The sequence below is a fragment of the Lissotriton vulgaris genome, chromosome 3_1, assembly GCF_964263255.1.
Source record: "Lissotriton vulgaris chromosome 3_1, aLisVul1.2, whole genome shotgun sequence".
In the NCBI taxonomy this organism is placed as follows: Eukaryota; Metazoa; Chordata; class Amphibia; order Caudata; family Salamandridae; genus Lissotriton; species Lissotriton vulgaris.
This window is the reverse complement of record NC_141689.1, coordinates 1,500,917,345-1,500,942,664: the sequence shown is the minus strand read 5'-3', so window position 1 is coordinate 1,500,942,664 and position 25,320 is coordinate 1,500,917,345. Positions and strand designations below refer to the sequence as shown.

Sequence of the window (25,320 nt, the reverse complement as noted above, 5' to 3'; positions counted from 1 at the left end):
TCTTCCTCGATCATGGAGGTGCAGCCTCGGCCTTCCAAAGATACCCTAAGGCTACATTCTATTGAGCGGGGGGCACCTCCAATGAGAGATGTATCACATGCTCACTACTCCTAGGACACATAAGACTGAAACAGCCACATAACGCTACTCCACTTAACCCGTAGTACCACAACAGGCAGTTGTCTTCTCAGTCCAGATGACCCCCTCCCGGGATACAGTAGCACTACAGGCACAACCTGTCGTAGGAGTTATCTTTCTAAGACCGTGGTTAAGTCCGTCCCTGTCAGCACAACATATCACCCCAAACAAGGGGGCATATTACCCAGCATAAGTGATAATTATCGCTATGCTTGGTTAGCGGCAATAATTTTATTGCCATGCTTCGCCTATTTTTAGCGCTTAGGAGCCTTGCTATTATCAAGGTTTATCTCCTAAGCGATACAAATCGGCCAAAATGCATGAATATCGCTGAAATATTCGCGTGCTTAGCGCGAATATTTCCAAAAGTTGGTAATCGTAGATAGCGATGTTAGTGACTGTTTTCAGTCGCTAATATCCTGGCACGCCCACTTTGCATGTCATTAGCGATAATTATCGCTGACATGCAAAGTGGGCCCCTAAATGCCCGCTATCACCTACAAGCTGTCGCTAACTGGTGTTAGCGATAGCTTGGTAATAGGGCGATTAAATTATCGCCGCATTAGCGGGAAAAAGTCCCGCTAATGAGGCGATAATGGCCCTTGTTAATATGCCCCCAGGTTCCTAGGAGTTTGTACCCCCTGCAGGGTCAACACTGAGTTTATTGTATTTAGTACCTTCTAGGTGGCACATTAAACATGCATTTTGCACTGTTCCTAAAAGGAACAGGTGAGTGGATACCTGGCCCAGGGGATTTGGTGTTGACTCCTTCCTTTACAGTGGGAGTGGATACATTTGTTTCATTGTTAATACTGGCTGAACTTTGTCATTGATTAGAGTGCTACACCCTCCAGCTTATCTTTCTATGAGCTCTCCCGACTGTTTCGGAGGGACGGTATTGCACTGTAATTGCATGAGGATCTAAATGCACGCAGACCAGTGCATATAGCATTTACAAAGTAGGACATGTATATTTAATATTTTACATGTTCTGGCAGTAAAAAAACCTCTAAAGTTGTTCTTCATGGTGGCAAGACTGGCTCTCCAATAAGCTAAGACTGGTTTACACTTTTACTTTTACATGCTAAATTCAATTCAGGAGTAGGTAGAAAAATGGTTCATGGAATAATTTAATAGCAGTTTAAAATACAATTAAATTGTAAAGTCAGCTTTTAAATTGCTACTTTGGAAATTACACTTTAAGAACGTTGTCATATCTTCCTAAAACCAAACAGGCTTCCTGCCAGTGGTCAGCTGGCACCTTGCCCCTACTGGATCCCCTGTGGTGAGATGTGTATTGCTCCCAGACAGTGGATAATTAGGGTTTTAGGTTTGGGGCCTGTGCCCAGCCGCTTCCTGAGCTTCAAAGCATGCCTACCTTGACTAGCAGATGAAGCTCCCACTTAGGCCTGCCTCACCTTTGTCTCTCTAGTCAGGCTGGCACCAAACCCAGAAGGAGGAGAGGAACCAAACAGAACTGGTTTAGGGGTGACACTGGGTATAAAAGTGACAGTCTCAGAACATCTCATCAGACGACTCTTCGATCTGTGAAGCACTAGTAGGACTAATCTACTGTCTGAAGACCCTGAATGAAGTTTGGACCTGACTGCCTAGAACCCAGGACCCTAAAAGTGATCATTTGGCTGACCTCCTGTTTGAACAACAGGGAAACAACAAGGTTTCATAGTCCCTTTCTCTGTAACTGCCCAGATGACTAGTACCAACAAGACCTGACCTATACCCTAATGCTAACCTCTGTTGATGCTAACCTCTGTTGAGGTGAGTCATAATCCAAATTGGTGCTTCCCAGGTCCTTCACCCTTGGCTGGTGTTAGAGTGTACCCCTATTGTCCCCAAACCACAAGATCTGGGACTTAAAAACTTATTGCCAACTTTCTGCATGCAGAACTAACAGAGACTGGTATTGCCGTAGATGCTGCAACCATCAACGTCGAATCGCTGGTCAGTCTCAGTTTGCTGGTTTGTCCTGCTGAAGGAGATCTGTCATCCAGAATATAGAAGGCTTCATCTGAACCAACACTGAGCAGCATCCGATCGACGTCGAGGCCGTCCTGTTCACAGACTTCGGACTTTACCTACTCAGAGCTTTCGCACCTACCTCGACGACTGCACTGAGACCCAACACTTCAAAAACCTACTGTCATTGAACCCTTCTTCAGGTCTAGCTTGCCCCGCCGTCTACTTGTCGAGAATCATTTTTACTCCATGAAAGTTTCTACGTCAGAAAGTAAACTTTTCACTGAGATGAATCTGGTCCCTGTATCTGACCCGCGCTCCATTGTAGTCCGCCCTAACTTTTTACTTTGACTCAGTGTAACAGCAGTTGGCACTTTGAGATTTTTGTCTATATTTTTAATTGAAAAATTAAAAATTCAAATCTCTGGTTCTGCGTACTGGAATTTTGTCGACTTGGGGTCATTTTATTTATTAAAATTATCTAAATTTTTCTAAGTTGGTTTAGGATTTTTCTAGTATTGTGGTTTCACTTTATTACTGTTTAAGTACTACATAACTACTTTACCCATTGCCTCTAAGTTAAGACTGACTGTGCTGTGCCATGCTATCAGGGGATTAAGCATAACCTTATTTAATGACTCTAGTTGTTCACCCTTGCAAGATCTGTGATTAGTATTTGAGGTTGTTTCTCAACCCCCTCAACTAATACTCCAAAAGTTTACAGTGAGCATCTGTTTTAATAATTTAGAAGAACTACATGAAAGAGTATATCCTTAGATTTCACTTTCGATAGTATGATTTCTAGTACTTACAAATCAATGTTAAAGATCTACAAAACCTCATTAGAAGGGATGAGGGCAGAGAGCTGAGTGAGCTAAAGAATGGTGATGGATTAAACCCAGATCAGTTGACTGGGGCTGAGTTTTTGATTTGCTCAAACGCTCCGTCCATCATCCCCTTTTGTTTTGCTTTGTATGCCATAAATTGGCAGAGTATGCTCAGACGTGAGTCCCTTGCTCACTTGGCCACTGGATTCAAGATAGCCTGGCTGATGAGGATTATGAATCCGAAACCAGTCCCAGGATGCTTGTTTCCCGTCCAGGGAAGACATGGCTTGGCAGTTCGGGCTGGACTGTTCCCATGAGGCACAGGGTCAGACTCATTTGCATATGGCCATGTCTGAACTGGGGTGGCTGAGTGAGCTAAAGAATGGTGATGGATTAAACCCAGATCAGTTGACTGGGGCTGAGTTTTTGATTTGCTCAAACGCTCCGTCCATCATCCCCTTTTGTTTCGCTTTGTTCGCCCTAAGTTGGCAGGGTATGCTCAGACGTGAGTCCCTTGCTCACCTGGCCACTGGATTCAAGATAGTCTGGCTGATGAGGATATGAATCCGAAACCGGTCCCAGAATGCTTATTTCCTGTCCAGGGAAGACATGGCTTGGCAGTTCGGGCTGGACTGTTCCCATTAGGCACAGGGTCAGACTGATTTGCATATGGCCATGTCTGAACTGGGGTGGCTGAGTGAGCTAAAGAATGGTGATGGATTAAACACAGATCAGTTGACTGGGGGTGAGTTTTTGATTTGCTCAAACGCTCCGTCCATCATCCCCTTTTGTTTCGCTTTGTTCGCCATAAGTTGGCAGGGTGTGCTCAGACGTGAGTCCCTTGCTCACTTGGCCACTGGATTCAAGATAGCCTGGCTGTTGATGATTAAGAATCCGAAACCGGTCCAGGATGCTTCTTTCCGGTCCAGGGAAGACATGGCTTGGCCGTTCGGGCTGGACTGTTCCCATGAGGCACAGGGTCAGACTGATTTGCATATGGCCATGTCTGAACTGGGGTGGCTGAGTGAGCTAAACAATGGTGATGGATTAAACCCAGATCAGTTGACTGGGGGTGAGTTTTTGATTTGCTCAAACGCTCCGTCCATCATCCCCTTTTGTTTCGCTAAACCTCTAATAGCCGCTTCGAAAAACTGCAGCAGTTGTCATCCAAGACAGCCTTGGGAGAGAAACAAAGGCTCTGCTGGAGGGAGTATATGTGACCTTCTCCTACCAGGATGGCAGTAAGGCGGTGTCCACAAATGGCCCGGTTCAAAGTGGCTACCAACTAAGAGGCCAATGCGAGTCACACCTTAACTAACCCACACTTTTGAGTAACTAGACAGACTGGCATCTCCTGCAGAGGGGGACATTTGTTTCCAGAACGGTTATCCAGGGTGGGTGGCTCATTGTACTGGACACACCTCAGGGGGTGTGCCCATAGCTCTGACCTAGGGTAAAAGGGTCCAGAGATCTTGTATTTGGGCAGACAGATGCACTATGGTATTGACTAGTGCCAATCACAACGGAAACGATGTTAGAACGGATTGGGTTACCCCTTGGGAATTGTGGCCCCATTGGCTAGGAAGTCCTTGCTACCATCAAAATTGAAATTCGCATAAAAGTGGCACCCCTGGCTTCCTGCTTCCGAAGTGTTTGGCGCACAGAAAGAACAGAAGATGGACTGCACCTGCTGAACCTGTGCAGCCCAGAAAGAAAGGCTACACCCAGGAAGACTGCAACTGCTGCATCTACTGGACTAAGACAGGACTTCAGAAAGAAAGGTGGTGCTCCTGATGTTGAACCCATGGAGCGGGTTGTGTGACAGAACCATGCATGCGATTACCACACATGCTGTTTCCACGCGGTCTGAACCACACAAGTCTTAACCATGCAAATGCCTTTTCCGCGCATGCCTTCACAATGAAATAGGCATTATTAAGGCATGTATGGCAAAGATATACGCATGGTTAAGACTATCTCTGCCTGCCTCTTGCAGCTCTAAAATGGCCCCCCAAATCCCTGCCCTGAGACCTAAATCTTCCCCCTCCCTCCTGAAAACCTACACCTTTCACGAGCAGTAAAAACTTGCCTGCCCCTCAAACCCTAAAAATACCCGGGTCTCTGCCTCCCGACCATAGCCCCCAACAGCCCGCTCTGAGACCTAAAACGAACCCCTCATTCTTGAAAATCAACCCCCTCACCACAATCCCTAAAGACTTCCCTGCCCCCAGCCATAATAATCTTCCCTGATCCCCTGAGCCCTAAAAACTTCTCCAACACCCCTAACCCTAAAAATCTACCTTGCTCCCCTCCAAGCCCTAAAGGCTACCCGACCCCCCTGAGCCATAAAAACTTCCCGCCCCCAGCCATGAAAACTACCTCAACCCCCCAAACCTGAAAACGACCCCACAACCCATAAAAACGACCCCACCTCTCTCAATCCTACCTCATCCTGAGCCCACCAATTCCAGTCGCTAGACCACGTACTGACTTAACCATGTGAATATGCATGGTTAAGGCATATATGTGGTTATGGCAGACATGGTTGTGCTTGCGTTGGTCAGACACGAGTGACTGAGACCGCGTTGTTTCACCCGTTTCCCCATGGAGTGAGACCCCAGGGGCTAGATCTGCTGGATGGACTCCAAGGGCTAGTTGGCTAGCCTCCTGTTAAAGTTTAAGGGCACAAAGGTGCAAGAATCCCTGTGCCTGCAAAGTGCCCTACAGACCAGTTTGCCCTGAACTCCAATGGTGTACCAAGAGAATGAGTTCTAGCCCCCAGGAAATCCCTCTAATGTCCCAGACCTTTGGCTAGTGCTACAGTGTAGTATTTCTCTGCACAGGATGGCGATTTGTTAGCTATACCGAAATATAATGTTTATTAAAACACAGAGTCCAAAGCTCATAGACTACCGCTACTTGCTAGATTATGAATCGCCTCCAACGCCATTCAGAACCATGGTTTCGCCAGACCCCTGGACTTCACTAACCCATCGCCTTTGAACCCGAGGCAGAGCTCAGCTGTGGTTGACCTCACTGATCTCACTGCAAATGAGAAAATTGAGTGCAGAGGTAAAATCGTGACCGGACCAACCCGGCACCAGCATCTGACCGCGACTTTCATTGCAGTCAGTCTGAAACTCTTACTTTGCCCTGGACCCTCACATTCGAGCACATAAACTACAACTTAGAGTGAAAAGCAGTGATTTGCAAACTTTTAAAAACGTTTCCAAACTTTCTGGAGAGAAAAGCTGTGATTTATGAAAGTCTTTAAAAATCATTACTGTATTTGGCTCAATCAGATTTTTGTTGTTTTGCTGTCTATTTGAAGATAAAAATACACTCTATTTTTATAATTTGGAATGGGATTTTGTACATGTTGCTTACTTATTCGTTGTTTTGGTACTGATAAACGCTTTACCCTTGTTTTCCTTTGAGTAAAGCCTAACTGCTCTGTGTTTAAGATAAAGAAACCTGACTGGGAATGATACAGAATAGTGATAATATTTCTTGGTGAGTTCTCACAACCACCCCAATGAATCATTCTTTTTTTTCACAATGTGGAAATAAAATGTGGAAATAAAGCCAAGTCCTTAACCATTAAAAAGCCAAGCACAGTCGTTTATGGGTACACACATTTGCAAAAGTTAGGTGTGAGACGTGGCCCCAGAATGCTGATAAATCAGCATTCTTTTTCATTTATGGTGAAAAATCATGCATATAAAATTTCACTCACAATCTGTTTCAATCATCCGTATTCTCTAACTGGATTCTGAAGTATACATTTACACTGAACTGGGCTTACATGATGAAGTAAATTTGGTGTGCATATGTGTTACCTCTGTAATACACGTAAACTTCTAGGTGTATCTAATTGTAGCCTAGATAAATACAGAATCCTAAAGTAAATATTAAAAAGTAGAGACTACAAAAATAAAGATCATGCAGAAATATTTACCTACAAAAATAACACTATGCATCTAATATCAGAGTGAAACTGGTGCATTAGTTTGAGTTGAGTTAAAATGATAATTTATGCAACTCAGTGAATGAGGAGTGTGACAAGATAGGACATTTTTTTATTGCTGTTGGATACTTTTGTGTGTGTGTGTTTTTTACAGTCTACATTTTCGTTTTTGTATTTTTGTAGTTTTTATGTTCAATAACCTCCCATACTCTGCTCTCCATATAGTACTACAATACTGAAATATGCACGTTTCTCTCTATTCTTCCTTCATATCACTCTGTGAGTCGACTCAAAGTTACAGTTAGCCCCAATAGTAATTACATAACTGTGATCCGTGATGTATAGCAGTCTGATGTCCTCCAGCATAGAAAATGAATCAATGATTACAAATAAATAATTGCAAAATAGTCCAGCGTGAGCACGAAGCACCTCTAAAATCTTACCACTCTAAAAGTCGCCTCAATAGTTCCCCCACGGGAGGAGGGTTGGAATGGGAAGGCGTTAAACCTCAATTTAATGAAGCAATGTGTCCCAAGATGTGGTACAAATCAGCACATCAAAACACTTTTAAATTAGAAAGGACTGACTGACTCAATAAGTAAGTTCTAGGGCAATATTAGAAAATGTATAAAGATATATTACAAAAATGTAAAAGGTACAGTACAGAAGTTGTAAAGTGCCGATGCATAACGCCATTGCCATGAAGGCTCCCAGTAATAGGGCAATACAGTACAATGAGCATTTCCAAATATCCTAAGTCTCCAAAGAGTAGCACAATCACCAATAAATCGGACAGCTACCCTAGAAGCATCAGAAAGGTCTCAGAGGAGTTCTGGCTAACACCCATCATTTAGGGTTTATATAGGAAATATTTCCATAGAACATCATAGAAACTGTAGACTCATCATGGTGTGAGTAAATGAATTACAATTTCAAACAAATCAGAACTTTGCTTTATACAGAACCTTACCACCTAAGCACTATTCCACTACGTGAATATTAATTCAGTCCCCTCTATGCTAATGACATTCAGATATGGATAATAAGTAACAAACAACGGCACAGTGCAATAGCTGTACCTTATTGCTATGTTCCTCTTGTAATTATCCCAAAGTGATAAGAGTTGATGTTCACATGCAGCTCCTGCACCTGCCGTTGTTAGGTGCAAACTGTAAAGCAGAATAGAAAAACTACAAGCGTGGAGAGGTGGACTCCCAAAGTGTCTTTTCAAATAAGAAAGACTGTCCAGGTCCTTTATGTAAGGCAATCCTTTTTTTTAAAAGTCATCAGGCAACATGAGCTCCAGCCAACGCGTTTCGTTCATTAAGGAATGAACTTCTTCAGTGCAATAAGTGCTTGAAACCGGATAGAGAGCCGTGGTTCTTGGTTCCCCAAATGTTATAATTGTAGGATGAAGAGCGTACTGTGTCAATGCTCTATAATTTTGTTTACGGGGAGGGGTGGTAATCAGGCATGTTCCACACTGGCGACCAGGGAAGGAGCGTACTCGACGTGCAGCACATAAGGTTCACGCAACCAGGCCCTTATCAAGGAGGCCTAGACAGGACACAGTATTACAGAAAACAATCACAGTGTGACATCCATTATGAGCAAGATGGCACTGAGACAAAACTCAGGCCTAGTTAGCGTAAATCAAGAAAATGCACTTTAACAGGTCATAGTAAAATTGTTTCAATGGCAATGGCATCATAGAAACAAACACATTTAAGGTTGTGTGTAGATTACTATTTTGCACATTGTTCATTAAGCACAAATAATATTAAACTCACAAAAATGTCTGTGAAGTTGAGGCGCTGGACAAGGACTTACATTTATTTCAAAATAAATTCCTGCAAAAGTTCTCATGAAATTTTCTATGGTGTTTTTGTTCTAATACATATATGTTCTGTTTACTTGATAATCAGGTAATTTGTTCTGCCTTTCTGTTTATCAAATTACTTTCATTTGTTTCCTTGCTTTGTTGTTTTACAGGATACTCCACCTCCTGGAACCTATGATGTTCAAGAATCCTTTGAAAAATCCCATGGTAAACGTCAGTATATGCCGCCGCGTACCATACAGGCCAAAAGAAAGCAAAACTCGTTCCTGAGTGCAGCACCTAGAGGTCTTTATCTTGGTGGTGATATTGATATTCCAGGTAAGGTCCTAAAAAATCAGTTAATTCAGGCTCATTACTTCCTATCATCTGATCTCCTTCTCACCAGTCCTTTAGTCTCATTTGTTCCTCCCATGTAGCAATTTTTTGATTACAAAATTAGTTAAGGAAAGATATTACCTTAACACTCCATACAAACATTTGTAACATCTATTCCCTACAAATGTTTATGTTTTTTGGGCAGCCACAGGACTTGTGTATAGAACACTTCAATGTCAGACAGTGGCAAATTCCCCATGCTCACCATTCCAAGCTAGATTTGTTTGTAGCCCAGTTGAAGGGTATGTGGAATACAGAAAAATTAGTGTTATCATCAAGCTGTCACCCAATTACCTCCGCTAGGGTGCCACTTACTGCCGCCAAAATTGTCTTAATTCTGAAGCATCTCCATGTGGTATTAAAGAAATCTCCTGGGCTCTTTCCACTTCTCAGGCACTCAAGGGAGTCGATTTAGCCAAAGTGCCATATCTTGAGCCGTGTGGTGTATACCTGGTACAAATATTTCAGAGGAACTATCTGAAGTTGGGTGACAATGGCAGCATTTTTCTGTTCTATTGTAGCTATTCTTCATCTGTGAGTTCACTCATGTCCTCCTCTCATGCCAACTTAAAATTATTAAAATGTATCTCTATGTTTTTACATGTTATAATTCACCAGTTTAGTGATTCCAATAATCTCCGGCCAACAGAAACCTTTCAGGGCATGGACTTGTCTAAGCATATTTTCCATAGATAATGTAGATTCCTTAGTCATTTTTGTGCCAGCTATATATTGCAGGGTCTCCTTCCATGTGTATTCATTATTGTTTTTGTTGTTAATGGAAGGTCTGGAATAGTTTTGCCCCAAAGAGAACAAGTATTGGGCACATATCCCCATTATCATTTTCTTTGTCACATATGCTGGATTTTCTATGAGTTATTAGGCAATTTATTTACAATTATTAGATGATCCATGCTGTAATATGTCCCAATCAGTCTGTAAAATTAGGATTTATAACAAGGCGACCTGTGTGGTGTCACCACTCACTCCCAAAAAACTCCAGCAAGAGAAAAATATGTCTGAAATATGTCATGGATTATTTTAGAGTTGACATGGAAGTATCGTAAGGAGTCAATTTTAACAATCTTCCTTCCCCATCAGTGGCAATGAGAGGTGGAAGAGGGGGCTCGCTCATTTTTTGGTCTCTTTATTGGGGTACTAAATTGAGTTCCTAGTCATGGGTCCTTTCTCTGGTTTCATATGCCCCCTGATATTGGAAGCCTTCTGTGATGATCATCAGATCAGTTGCAAAGCACAGGTCCCATTCCTCTGCACCCATGGTATACACTACCGACTTTGAGAAGCTGATGCCTGAACCTGTAGGTTTACCAAACGTTTGGAGCCTCTGATGGGCTCTAGTACCTTTTTCTGGCCCCTATGTTTGCTGGTTTTTAAACTCTTTGCACTCTACCCCTGCTAAACAGGAGTAATGGGCCTGGAGTTTTCCCTGATTTTCATATTTAACTTCCCTATGTGTACCTAGTATATGGTATAGCAAATACACCCAGTGACTGGAAGCTATATGCCACCTGTGAACTTTAGCAACTATTGAACCACCCTCAGAATTGGCCTGTAAAACATTGCTACAGTAGCCTATAACCCTGCAGTCAAACCTGTCAAAATAACCCTTTGATAGGTGGGAATCCTTACTTTTAAATATTAAACCACTCCTATATACATGTTGTCACATACAGGGTAGGGTGTCTGATATTTAAAAGTGGAACGTGTGATGTTAAAGTTGCCATTTCCTCCATTGATTAGACTCCAAAAGCTACTTTCATTGGCAGGGATGTAGCTGGATCATTCAAAATGTCAAAGTACACATTATAATCTTTAAACTTTAACCCATAACGCCTAGACAGCAAATGGCTAAACTAGCCATTGAAAGACTAATACATATTAAAAGTTCAATCAATTAGAAAACTTAGATTTGTAATAAATATTCTGGGAAAGTAACTTTTAGAAAGTTACCTTTCCCTGCATGAGGCTCATGCAGGTTAATTTGCATTAACCCTCCAGCAGCTGTCCAGCCTAGTGCTTGATCTTATTGAGATGTGAGAATTGTTCACGGAGCTGGAAGAATGGCCACTGCAGGAAGACTAGTTAGGATAGACAAGGAACGATTGACAAGTAAAGGTAAGATGAGACCGGAGAAGGCAACTCTTTGCCTCTTCAATCAGGCTGGCACCAAACTCAGTTGGGAGGAGGTGGTGAGTGTCCCCAAAGTAGGGGACTGTTCCGTTCCCTGGCTAAACGTCTGGGTGGGCACACAGGCTCTGCCCAAGAGTGAAAGGGGTTCTCCATCTTAAAATTAGCTGCCTAGTGCAAATGCAGGCACCCTTGCACAATGATTGTTTATGTGCAGGAAGGTGTCTTTGGTATCTCACTTCATAGCCGCTTGCATTGACTCCCTCTTTTGTGATGCAATTGTCGTGTGCTTCTGTCAATTTCCTCAAGCGTGTTTTTCTGTTGGTGGCTCTGTATGTGTAGTAGAGTGCTGCGTAGCGTAACATGTAACAAGAGTTCACAGGGCATTTGCCTATTTGTATGATGACAATTTGTACACAACCTTTATGAGCTAGGTGGGTTGACTTGTGCCAGTTTCACTTTCATTGGCGTGATGTTACTGTGCTGGTGGTGAGGACGAATATAGTTGGTAGTATTAAGGGATCAGGTTGCTTACATCTGTGTGTACTTTATGTAATTTGTGGGTCGCCATCCTGTGAGTGTGAAGTATAGAGTGGCTTTTGAGTAAGTGTTCTGGGCACTCACACTATGCACCTTTTCTTCAACTATTGTGACTCTAGTTTGCAACGTCAGAAGGCAATATTAACACGCGACTCTTTCACCCATATAAGAGACCTTGCCCTCAAGAATTACCATAGTGAAAATGTTAATGAAGTTTGATCAGACACCCACCTTCCTTAGTACTAACTGCAACTACAGTTTGCAGCAGATGTTAACAGAAATGGAAAATCTGGCAGACCGCGTAGAAAATGCATAGTTCACCGCAGCAGAGGGTATGCCGGCAATAAGGGGCCTTGAGGGTGAGAAAAAGCGTTACTGTTTCAATAAAACACCTAAACACAAACGAATTTGAGTTCAAATTTGAAAACAAAAAACGAACAATGAACCTCGGTGCACGTGTTGGACACAGAGTACGACTAACCAAACTGAGATCCCACAGAACCTTTGGAACTGAGGAGACCTCCATGAAGCACTTGTCTTCTTAGAGTTGTAGGAAGTTATCCTATGAAAATACAGATCTTGCAAAGAGAGGGGAGTATGTCATGACCATGACTGTCCCTTCAATGAGAACCTTTTTTGCAGGAGTACCCTTCTTTGTGCCGCAGTTGGTATTTATACTGTGATGTACTTTGGTGCATTCTGAAAGCCGAAAGCAAGATCATTGTAAATGCGAACCGATTAGCCTAATTGAATGGTGATTGCTTAACAGTTCAGTCTTGTAAAAGGTATGTACTTATCGGAATTCGAAGATGCACTGCATTATCATTTTAAAAATTCAGATGAAATGCAAGGTGACTTTTGGCAAAGTGGATTTACTTCTGCATGCTCAGCAAGCCAGCAGAATTTAAATAAGTCGTAGGCTATCTGTGGGGCTCCGGGTCGCATCCGCACAGTACCGGCCATATCCGTAAATGGAGGAATGCTTTTTGCCAATTAAATCACCCTTGGAGAAAAGTATCCTATAATGAAAGCAAAATTCCAGAGGTGACTTTGTATATCAGAAGGCTGTAAACTACCTTGTGAAACTCTGGATCCACAAAGTACGTTTTTAATGCCTTTCTCCTCAAAAGATTAATCTACTGCCTCAGGAAGTAACATCTGCAGCTGCGGGTTTGGCGCACCAAGCTACAGAACACATTTTAATTTCATGCTTTTGTTCACCTGGTGCAAAGATTTACTTTAGGAGGCGCATGGATAGCCTGTACTACAATTCTCTCACATCCAGTAAAACCTCTCCTATGTGCTTGGCACGGGATATGTTCTCCTATATGGTATAAAACATTATCAGTGAAAAGTGGCCAACTGCACTGAACTGGAATGCTACTGCTTGGCAAAACAACGAGGAAATCTAGTCTGTAGCAAAAATTCCTTTCTAGTCCACATTAAAAAATATCAATCCTCAGTTTTACACATGTATTGTGTGATATGTTCTGTTTTTTCATAGGGAGAGAAATTAGGCTATTAGTTGAGCGTGGTGGAGTTCCCACTCGCATAACAAGCACAGTCCTTGTTAGGGTGAACCACAAATGCCACTAAATTAAACTGTGCTTAACCCTCTGTTGGTCAGGCTTAATTTAAAGGCAATATGTAAAGTGTTTCTACAACACTCAAACTGTAATAAAGTGAAACCACAACACAAGAAAAATCACAAACCATGTTAGAAAAATAGAGTACATTTTAATAAATAAAATTATACTTGATGATCAAAATCAGTAGACCTTGAGATATGAGTTTTTAAAGTTGGCATCAAGGAACACAAAGCACCACTTGAGTTTATCTAGTCGCACTACACCGGGCAAAAGTCGCAAGGCGAAGCTGACCATGCTGGAGTGTGGTTCAGCTACAGGTGCAAGGTAAGTCTAGCTGAATTGTTACCTTCTCAAGTCTTGCACGAAGAGTGCTGTACGCTTTGGCGGGGTCCACGAGAACCAGGTTACCAGTGAGAGGAGCAGGTCAAGCACATTAAACAGTCGTTGCTGTAGCTTGACGACAGGGTTTAGGCTGGAGATTCACTTTAGTTGATACTCATGGAGAGTTGGTGTCGGTACAACGTGCAGTTCTCATGTTGTCGATCATCACAGAAGGTCGCAGTCGGCACGAAGAGCAGGTCTCTCTGGAGCTTCGCTTTGGCAGTCCTAGCAGGTGTTTGATTCTTGGCACAAAGAGCTCACCTGATGGTCATGAGGAGCCCAAAATGTAAGTAACTTCACCTTTTCTTCAGGAGGAGCTCCCACTGATGCCATTAATTCTATTGGGTTCATTCCTGGTTCGCACAGATATTTTATAAATCTGCAGTTGTACTGTGTGATCAGCACCAGAGCCCAGAGCTTTTTTCCCCTCATCTCCACATCCTACAGTTGGCTCTGATTCCTGCCTTCTGGCTTCTAAAACCTGCCATCAAAAATCGAGGAGAAGGGGTGGAGGAAGGGGTTGAGGGCAGAATGAAACCATAAATCCATACCTCACTCGCGAACCAAAGCAGAATTGGACTTCACGGCACTGGCTCAAATCTGGACAGAAGGAGGACTCTTCGTCTTGCTACCCCACTCTCTGTAAAAAAATCAGGAGCAAAGTGCAGGTCGCCTGTCTTAAATTAATGATGTGTAAGGAGTATACGCTCCCTCTCCAAAAGTATGGTGGAAAAAGGACAGTATTTGTTTGATCACAGGTTTATATTACACGTGTAGCTTATCCAGAGGTAACATGTGACACCTGTGAAGTGAAGATTATAGAGTGCCTGTAGGGACTGCAAAGGCAGATTGCTCTGTGCAGTGGCATAAGAGGCACCAAAGTGCCCTACTCTGCCTCAGGAGAGAGTAAATACATGATGAAGACTTCTCTTCATTACGAAAAATGGTAGTAAAGAAGTCTGCAGACCAGCCATCTCACAGGGTGCTACCATGTGTCACACAATATCAGTTCCCTTCATACGGCCACCTGGTTAAAAGCCGATACCACACAGTGATAGAGAGGCAAGCTGGAACCCTGGGCACTTGGTGGGTTTCCAGCTCGTCTTCGGAGGCTCTAAGGAGCCAACATCCACGAAGGGGTATGAAAATACTCTAGGACATTGGTTGCAGCCTCAGCAGGCTTTTGTTTGTTTTTATAGAAGGAATGGGGCCGAAGTACCTCTTAGGTAATTCTCTGCATAGGGCTCCACCCCTCCAAGGCACCGCCACTTCTCACATAGAGAAAGATTTTGTAAGTTGCCGCGTCTCAAAGTGACTTTTCTCCTGCCCACCTGGAGAGCAGATTGAGCATAAACTAATGGCACTAGCATGTACTAACACCTTGACTCATCTTTCTTCCTAGCAGTGCATCAGTGTAATGACCAATTCGTTTAAATGTCTATCAATCAATAACATTTATCAGGCTTTCATTATCTTCATTCTTGGCTCCTTATAAGTGTAGAATAGGTTTTATTTCACTGCTGTAATTCTGGGATTTCCCACCGGAGGGCTAATGCAGTAAGATTCTGGTGTTGGACGACCCTGATTTACTATCTGTTGGCACCAGCATGGGGCAATGCATGGCAAAGCGGCACAAATGGAAGCGCCTATAAACGTTCATGTGCAAAAAGTGTTTTGCACTGAAAGCTGAGTCGAACACCGCACCAAAATATGTGTGCCGTGGATTGCTTGTCATTTATGCAAAGGTTGAGTAATGAGACGGGAACGATACAACACCCACAGGTTTTCACACAAACTGAGTTTAGATAAAATAGCTTAACCTGTCTTTTGGGGTAAAGGTTAGCGCCCAAGGAAAGCAAGTGCAAAAAAGGGCAAGCGCAATATAGCTAGATCTATCTATCAGTAGGATGTGTAACTGCTGCGAAATGATACGTCTTACATAGGCACTCCTTGAGTGGTTTTCCTTAGGTATAATTTGTACTCCGAGTACCCATCTCCCCAGTGCACCTCTGGGTCATCTCTATGCTGAAAAGCAATGCCTAGTGCTGTACTAAAATTGCTTTTTTAGCGCAGTTGATGACCTCAGTATGTAAACTCCAGCTAGATATGGCGCTGCAGGATTTTTTCTTGCTTTAACACCACAGTACAGTGTCCCATGGACAATAGTATAGCCTTAGAGCACGACACAGCGGGCTCTACTGGCCATTAAAGGCCCGCTCCAGCGAGGGCCTTTAATAAGGGAGAGGGCCTTTAATGGCCAGTAGAGTCTGTTACAGAGGGCTCTATGGCTATTAGAACGTTCTCCCCCTAGAGGGCAGAATGTTCTAATTTTTAAAAAACAAAGGCCTATAAGAGGCTTAAACCCCCTCGGGCTCAGAGAGGCCTTTGCTCACAGCAACAGCAGTGAAATGAAAAAAAGCATCGAAACGTTGCTCTTCGGGCTTCTCCCAGCCGTTAGTAGCCCGGAGCACTCCATTGTCTTCAATGGAGCGCTCAACATTCAATGTTCTAATAAAGGTTAGATCTTAGTTTGAGATCTGATTTTGGCTCTGAGAGAGCTGGCTAGTTGCAGAGGAAGGAGGCAGTGGTGACTGTGGTGCAGTGGAGGTCGTTGCTCACTGCTTCTACTGGTTTCGCTTATTTCTTAGAAGACCCACACCAAATTTTCTTTTATAAAACATTTTAAATATAATTTTACAGTTCACTTCAGTGCATGGATCATTCAACAACTGTACATGAAGTAAGTCTTCACACAAATTTCCTTCAGGGAGTGTTAACACAGACAGACCATTTCGTTTTTTGTAGAGGGGCGATTCAAGTAACCATTTAATCTCGTTCTAAGAAGTGTTTCCCATCAGGGAAGGGATTGAGAGGGATCCCCACCCATGTTTTAGGTCTAGGTTTTGACAGCATAGCTGTCAATAGACCTATTGCTAACAGCGTGCATAAAGTGGACGTTTAGTTCATCCCTTGCATCAACCAGCAGTCTTCGACCAGCCTTTTTCATACCACTGGCTGGATACATTGTCAATCATATCTTGGCTCAGCCCATGAGAGCATTCATCTCTCATATAATGTTATTGTCTGTTTTTGTGTGCATGAGAAACTGTTCATAACTCAAGCCCTCTCGGTTTACTATTGCTGGCTCTCTCGCAAGTGTCTTGCTCCTATGCACGTGTTAGTACATTAAACCCAGACTTATTGGTTTTGCCAATTCTCTTCATTGTTTTCTTTCCCATATGGCCATGAATTTTCACATTCCACATTTTACAGCTGCATTGCGCACGTCAGCTCCTGTTTGCGGGCTTAGATCACATTTTTACTTTTAGAATGTCCATGGTTTGTTACTCCTGGTCGGTCTCCTACCTTACCATATCTTATTGTAATACACAACTGTAAGTTGCAAGGGAGCATTCACGACACAAGGCACAGAGGAACCTGTAAGATTGGCTCTGATGTTCAGTTCCTTCAGAAGACCTTTAAAAACCTACAGGTTCAAGATCTACCTCTGTCCCAACGGATCAATCTTTGATCCTTGGGGAAGTATAGCGAACAGTGGTTAAGGTTTTTTTGTTTGGTTCTTACCCACCTCTTCCTCTATTGTTCCTTGTGTTCTACATCTTGTCATGGGGAAGTGCGTCTGTCTCATTGGTTCTCTGTAGATGCATAAATAAATTTGTAAGAAAACCTACAAAATCGGAGTTGCCTTCTCAACACGAGGTCATTATTAATAAAGAATTTAAACTTGTTTAAAAATGCAGCTCCTTAGAAAGATTGTGTCACTATTAGTTGTTTCGTTTACATTACTAGATTGCTTTTGCACCATGGTTCAAACCCTTGATCCACAATACCTGCTTTTTCTGTACACCAATCATCAAAATGTTTGTTTTGGTGTCCAGATAATTTTGTTTTAACCGAGAAAACGTTGCATTGTGTGACATGTCCTTTCAGTCTAGTAGTTAATCATTGTGAAGAAATATTGCATTAATCAAGGTACATAAGATTTATTCTGCCCATATAATAATAATATTATCGGTATTTGTAGCGCACACCGAGCACTGAATCATAATCAAACACTAGAATGTTTTTATCACTAAGTTCAGTGGTGTTCCTTGGCCATCTCTTACACCCCCAGTGTGTGACTAGAGCCAGTGCCCTTCCATACGGTGTCCATAAGGGAACGACCAAAGCTAGTTTCTAGTTAGCCCTTTTTTCCTCATACATGTCTGAATAGTTGTATCAGTCGTAACAATGACAATGCATGCATATATGAGATCGCATGCAGGTTCTTTTTGCGTAGCTACTTTTAAAAATCCACACTTATTTTTTTAATCAGCATTTAAACACCTACACACGCTAATGAGCACTATGTAGGTTGGTTATCTAGGGGGTGGGCATTCCATCTCTCTAATGAGAGCGCACTGTCGCATCTGTATTGTGAATTCACATACAAACATCATGCATGGAATGTATGGAGCATGGTATGTACAACATCAAAAAAGCTCTCTAATGAGCCACGAATGAGAGGTCCTGGAAGAGCAAGACACAAGAATTAACATTGAGTTTGTGTGTGTGTGTTCCCTTGCTTTCAAATTGTTCCTTTCACAGAAGGCTGGAAGGTTGCCACACTGTAGGTACACGGTGCAGATTGTGAATGACCCAGAGTAGGGTGCACCTTAGCGCGTTCATACCGCTCGGGCCATCATATGAGGTCCTGATGAAAACCTGGTAATATCACACACAGGTTGAAACATGTAGACCACCACGATCACTATTTTAGACGTAGAAACCGCAGGTCAATTTAACCTAATTTGGTGTCCCACTTTTGTTTTTAACCATTGTCGTATTGCTCCATATTAAACTTTTAGGGAGTTAAATATGAGGAAGCATGCCACCAACTAGTTTGGTGAGTGAGGGGTCTTTTTAGGAAAGGAAGTTCTTCCTTTTCTCCCATAGGTACCTTCTCGTCTTGTTGATATCCTTTATCCACTGGGTTACTCCTTTGTTTATTTCAGGTTTCAATTTAAGCCATGATGAGAAACACCAGTTTTTCGAAATTTGCATTGAATACCTCCTATATGTGAACAATTATCTCCTGTGTGCCACTGCCATCGTTTTATATGGCCTTGTAACAAGATTTACATACAATGGGCCCGTACCAGAATTTTACAATTTATACTGCCCTATCCATTGGGTGATCCATGTGTACAAAATTATCTCCATTATGTCAGAGCCAGCATTTTCTCATGATTTGCTTCCCCCAACCTGACCTCCACTCCACTATGCATTGGTTGCCAAGAATGACCTCCTATAAGGTATCACCAGCATTTTGCGATCTGTGTCCCCATATGCCCAGAATTATTTCGAGCATATAGGTACGTGCATATTGCCTTGCCAGGAATTACCTTGAATATTCCAGTGACAGCTTATTATTTTAGGTGCCCCCATAATTCAAGAATTATCTTGAGTATGCTATGGCCGGAAACATACTCTTACCCACCCAAACTCTCTCACTTATACTCCCTCCCTATCTCATTCACTCCCGGTCCCCCTCACTCACTCTAAAGCTCTCACTTACTCAGTCTGACTCATACTCACTTCCTTACACTACCGCTCACACATAAACATACCCACATTCTTCTACTCATTCATTCTGGGTCTCACTTACAGCCTTACAAGCTCTCATTCAGTTACTCTTGCACATTCACTGACTCTCACTCACAATTGCTTGTGTACAGGGTCTGTTCTTTGAAATCCTGAGCTGTATTACAGAAAGCCCCCCAGGGGCGCAAAGAGAGTATGCACCCACTTCATGCGTATCTGGGGGAGTGTGGTATTACCTAAGGGCCGGCAAACGCTTGATTTGCCCTGTCTGTTGAACGAATAGTGCCTGCACCCTTATTGCATCAATACTATTTTAAATCAATGCACCCTCATTTGCATAGAGGTGTATGCCTCTGCCCTTGCGCCATATTAGAGATGCAGGCAGAGAGGCAAAGAGGCCATCAAGGGGAACACTGATTTTTGCACCATAAAGAGGTGGCTTACAGTCAGTGTGCAGTTTTTAGGTGTCGGCTACACAGCTCTTGCGCTGCAGCCTGGAAGAGATGTGTTGTGTTGTCTCTGTGAGCCTACAGCCCATCCACCTCCTGCGCGTTGCTGCTTGCCCCCGCTGAACTCATTTTACAGCGGGCCATTGTCACATTTGTTTGGGACAGTTTTGTGTAGTGGCAAGATTACCTGAAGGCATTGGTGCACTATACATGAGCACTAGTTACTTTTTTCGTGCAACTTTATATAGCACCAACACCATTCTAAGGTACTGGAGTGCTTTACATGAGCACTCAATTACTTGTTTTGTGCAGTTTTATATAGCGCCAAGACCACCAGAAGGTATTGAAGTGCTTCACACTAACACCAGCTACTTTACACAAGGACACATTCATTTTTTGTAGACAGGGCTAGATTAAGTGATTTGCCCAAAATAACGGATGTTAAGCCGACACTGAAACTTGAACCTGGTTTACCAGTTGTCTGCAGCTCTGGCCCGTACGCCACATCCTCGCCCGAAAGGACACCATATAATTTCCCTAGCCTCAGCCTCAGTTCCACATTTTGTGATTAGAGATAAATCCCTTAATCTCAATCAACAAGCCTTGGCAAACCCAGTAGGTTTCGCCTTTGTGAAATCTATTGTTTTTAGGTCTCGGCTAAACAGTGCTTACGCTGCAGTCTCCAAGAGGTGTGTTGTGTCCTTTTTGTGGGCTCACAGGCCGCCCATCTTCTAACATTGGTAAACTTCAGCATTGCTCTCCTTTGATGCCATTCATCATGGCATGCGGGTGTCATGCCCTCTTCTTGTGTTTGGCTCTCTCATAGCACATAGACCAAGTACATGTATCCTTACACTACTCCTGGTTTGCGCAGCTATTTTTTCTTTGTTTTCAAGTACTCCATATGAGTACTTGTGTTTTCAGGCCGTCTCCCTTGTACACATAGCACTAAAATGCATGCGTGTGTACACAAACATAAGCATTTTTAAAAAAGTTGTTAAAAATCGAACAGCATTTATATTATTTTTTCATGATCCAATGGTATTAGAGTACTTGCTCCATCCTCTATCTTGCCATAGTGTGAACACGAGCTGATGTTATTGGAGTGCTTTAAGTACTCAACAGCTACATTCCACTATGACACATTCATTTTTGTTGCTGATTCTGCTTCAATTAAGGTATTTTATCCCTTCATTGTTACTTCTTCCCGCCCACTCCTGTTATTCCTTGTCTATCTTTCCATCTCCTCTTGCTTCTCTGCTTCACCCGCCCTCTACTACCTCCTTTTCTTTTTTTTTGCACGATCCAATGGTATTGGATCGCTTTTTCTGTCTTGCCATGGTCTCCCTTGTACATAACCACACACACCACTAAAATGCATGCACGTGTACATAAACTAATGCATTTCTTAAAAAGATGTTCAAACATGATCAGCACTTGTTTATTTTCTTTTGCATGATCCGATGGTATTTGTGCGTTTGTTCCGTCCTCCATCTTGCCATAGTGCTACCATTTTCCAATAGTATTGAAGGGATTTAAGTGCTTACCAGTTACATAACACAATGACACATTCATTGTCGTGCACGGGGGAAGTGTAAGTGATTTACCCAGAGTCATAAAATGTTCATCCGACCCCAAAATTGGAACCTTGTTCCCCCACAGTTCTCCTGTTGGCAGCTCTGACGTTATGCCCAATCCTCGCTGCCTTCAAAGCTGCTCTACTGTTATGTACTATCACTTCCACATTTGTTAAGCAAGACCCTGTCAACACTAAACAAGCATTGGCAAAGCCAATAGATCTCTGAAATACCTGAGCTATTGGCCATGTCAATTTGAATGTCTTTTAGTCATGTTGTCTAGCCCACATCTGCTGTTCAGCATGGCTGAAAGTCACTGAAAAAGTGTTAGGAAGGGCTGGACAATAAACTCAACATGAGGGAACAAAATAACTCAATGTTGGCTCAACATCCTGTGATTCTGGGCTTTCAGTGACTTTCAGTCATGCTGAACAACAGCTGTGCTGCTAGACAATATTGCTTAAAGACAGTCACATTGACAATGCCAATAGCATGTGCATTTCTGAGACCTGTTGGCTTTGCCAACGCTAGTCATTAAAACAAGCCAGTGTCCTCTCACAACATCTTTGAGTTATGTAAATAATTTTATAGGCAGTGCCACTTTAATGTGATTTTGTCAACAAAAGTATAAATCTCGAAAAAGGTGTTTATTAATGACTGATTTTTCACCCTATTCATTTTTTCGTCTTTGGGATATGATTGTTATTTGTTGAGAGTCGCTCGAGGGGAAGGAAGCAAATAGTAACAGCGAGTATAACAAGCATTTCCAAAGCCAATAGTTTTTGCCTATTGTACGTAGCATGGCGCTTTTTAAAAAAACTTTGAGTTATATTGTACAGCAGCTCAACTGTTTTGCAAGATGTAAAAAAAATGATAACGTCAGTAGAGACTATTGGCTTTGCCAATGCTTGTTTTTAACTGCTGCCACTTTGTGTTACACAAAAGCTCAACTAACGCTAAGCGTTTAGAAAAGATTTACTAGGATTTGCTATAGGTAATTCTATTTTTAATATTTTCACATTTTTATGTTTGATATTGTCTAGTTTATTTTTTATACAGCACTCACACAGTCAGGCTTCAGAGTAAGAATAACATAACTTGATCATTAACTTCTGAGTTCTCTGGATAGAAAAATCTGCTTGTGCCCCCTGGCACTCTGAGGTTCGTAAGACAAGTGTTCAATATTGTATATCATCACTGACTTTAATATTTTAGTAATGCGGCTGTGTGCCAAGCCAACAGCCTAATTCACAAAGATGTTACTGTCACTTACACTTCTAGTACTCCTGAAATACCTTTGAATTCCAGGAGTAAACCAGGGGCAGTATTACCAGAATGCCCCAGGGGCACAACAGGTGTTTGCGCCTGCTTAGTGTGCCCCTGGGTCACTTTGGTATTACAGAAGGGACAGCAGACGTTTGTGCATCCCCTTCTATAATACTGATAGCACTGGCGCACATAAAGCACCAGCACTGTCATCAGAGGTTGTTCCTTTATTTGCATGGGGGTGTGGCCCTACGTAAATGAGGGAATCCCTTTGCCTCTGTGCCGGTTTTTCTTCTGCGTTTGTGAACGCCCAAGCTTGGAAGCTTGTTGCCATTCACAAACTTCTACCTGACCATTGCCCACCCTGGAAATGGCCAGCGTTTTACTGCAGCAAATGACTTTAGTAATTTCCATAGCAGCTTGCAAAGAGTAACGTATCACACATTAATTTGATGGGGTTGTATCGAGAGGGGTTTCTCCATAAGAAAAAAAATATTACTACTGGGGGAAAAAAAAGTGCATTTGCAAATCGGGATGACTTGCCTCAGTGTGTGGTGGTACACTGTATAAAATAATGCATTGGAGAAACAGCAGCTTTTAAAAATAGCATGACACAGTTACTGGTAGCGTGGAGAGCTGCAACGTGCACACACTACTTGTGAGTTTTGTGAATTGGGGAAAATCTTAAATCTGCTCCCCTGAGGGATGGTATTTCTACAGAGCAGGTTTACGATTCCCTTTGTGAATAGCGCCCAAAGTTTGCTGGCTTCATTGTCTGAAGAAACACGTGGCACTTTGTTGTAGGTTTCCCCTTCAAATACTGAACAAGCAGTACTGCACCTGTCCTGAAAATGTTCTCTTTAATGTTTAATGCACCTTCTTTAGGGTTTAGTTCCAATAATTATATTCAGTGGGATTTCTCGGTATTGTTATCTTTCATTTAGAGCTGAATTCTGCAAGCACCGAATGTTAGCATGCAGAGCTTGAAACCAGTGCTTAATTTGAGCCGGTGCTTCCGGTGCTTGGCACCAGAACTTAATTGTCAACACCAGCCTTTACGATAGTCTGCTGAATGGTGGTGCTCTTTGTGTCATTTAGAGATCAGCATAACAACAGCTGTTTATTATTTCAATGAACTTTAAAAAAGAATGCCTGCCGCCAAAGCTTCTGATAGCTTTGGATGGTCTGGCACAGTCAGAATTGTCACACTTGTAGGTGTGTGAGGGTTAGCAGTTGTCTTGGACCTGTTATTGGCTGCGCTGACAGCAGCAAAGGACGGTGCAGTGGAAGCAGCCTCGTGAATAGGGCCCTGGCACTTCTATTTTTTACAAATTAAGCAGTGATTGAATCTTATTTTGTTTTACTCTAGTGTTCTTATTCGTAATATAAGCACGTCACAGAATTTCTTTCATACTTGCAGAACTGTGCTTTTATTAAAAATGCAAGTGGAGTCATTTTACAGAGCTCATTTATGTAAATGCCACAAATGTGCCTTTAGAAAACGAGATCCTTTCAGTTTTCTCTGTGTTTTTATCTTTACTCCCATCTGTTTCGGATTAATATTTGTTACGAGGAGTCGTTTAAATTTGTTTCTAGGGCAGCTGGTCTCTGCTAAAGGGAAAGAGTAGATTTTGAAAAGAGTTTCACAATTATTTGAAAAGTAAACTATTTTAGGTTTCTAAAAGGGCGGAAACAAAGAGCAAACAGGACAATCTGCAAGCTGGGATACTGCTTTTTTAATTTTATCGAACTACAGGATATTCTTATGTTGAGATATTTCTGGGGTAGGATTTGGTAAAAGTGTAGCTATCAAAAAAGGCCCGTCCAAGGCAAACGTACGTAGTCCATATCTCCGTACCATGTGCATTAGCGTCGAGATACCGCTAGTCCGTGTTTCACCATGTCCCGACTATTAAAAAAAATCCAGTAGTAAAATGTGGTCATTTGTATTTGTTCGAATCCCCTACATTTTAGCATGATTATGTCCTTATTTCTAAATGGAGGGGCAACATGTTTTTTTTCCTTGTGAAACCCGAGAGAAAGACAGCCGTCCTTAGCATACATTGTAGATTTTTTTATTAATTCCATTGCATGTCCCGGCAAAGTAATATACACCTTTTTATGCTATTTGCCGCAAGGTAGACCTACGCCGGGCATGCGGCATTGTTTGTATTTACCTTCCTTCCAAAGGAAGCTTCCTGTAGACATATTAGTAAGACTTGAACATACATAAAGTACTACATTCCGTTTGTAACTATTTTTTTATATATAGGAGTACTATTAAGTGATGAATCCCCTCCCGCCTATCACTCCATGTTTCATAAACAGGCCCACCAAACCTAGCACTGGGAGGCATCACAACTGTGTTCTTCTTTCCTCTACAGAGCATATTAGGCATTGCTGGATTGTGCAACAGCCTTTCTTGGAATTAAATGTTCCTGGAAAAAATGAATTTCCTATTACTGACCCCGTAACATATTGCTCATTACTGTCAACTATTACTTGTGGGTTATTAACGCATCTACTGAAGAAAGTGAGTTGATACAAAAGTACTCCACATTGTGCATGCTTTTACTAGTGTACTCTGTATGTATGATGTAAGACAGAGCAGAGGCTGCCAGCACATGTGGGTGCGGCAGGAC

The 25,320-nt window shown here is 42.4% G+C and overlaps 1 protein-coding gene across 1 annotated transcript in view; it reads left to right on the top strand.

Annotated features, from left to right (window-relative positions):
* Positions 1-25,320, top strand: part of STPG2 (sperm tail PG-rich repeat containing 2) — a 2,754,965-nt gene that overhangs the window by 1,267,701 nt on the left and 1,461,944 nt on the right. Inside the window, exon 11 of the mRNA XM_086961953.1 lies at positions 8,902-9,067. Coding sequence (XP_086818079.1) covers positions 8,902-9,067 — 166 coding nt within the window. The remainder of the gene's footprint in view (positions 1-8,901; positions 9,068-25,320) is intronic.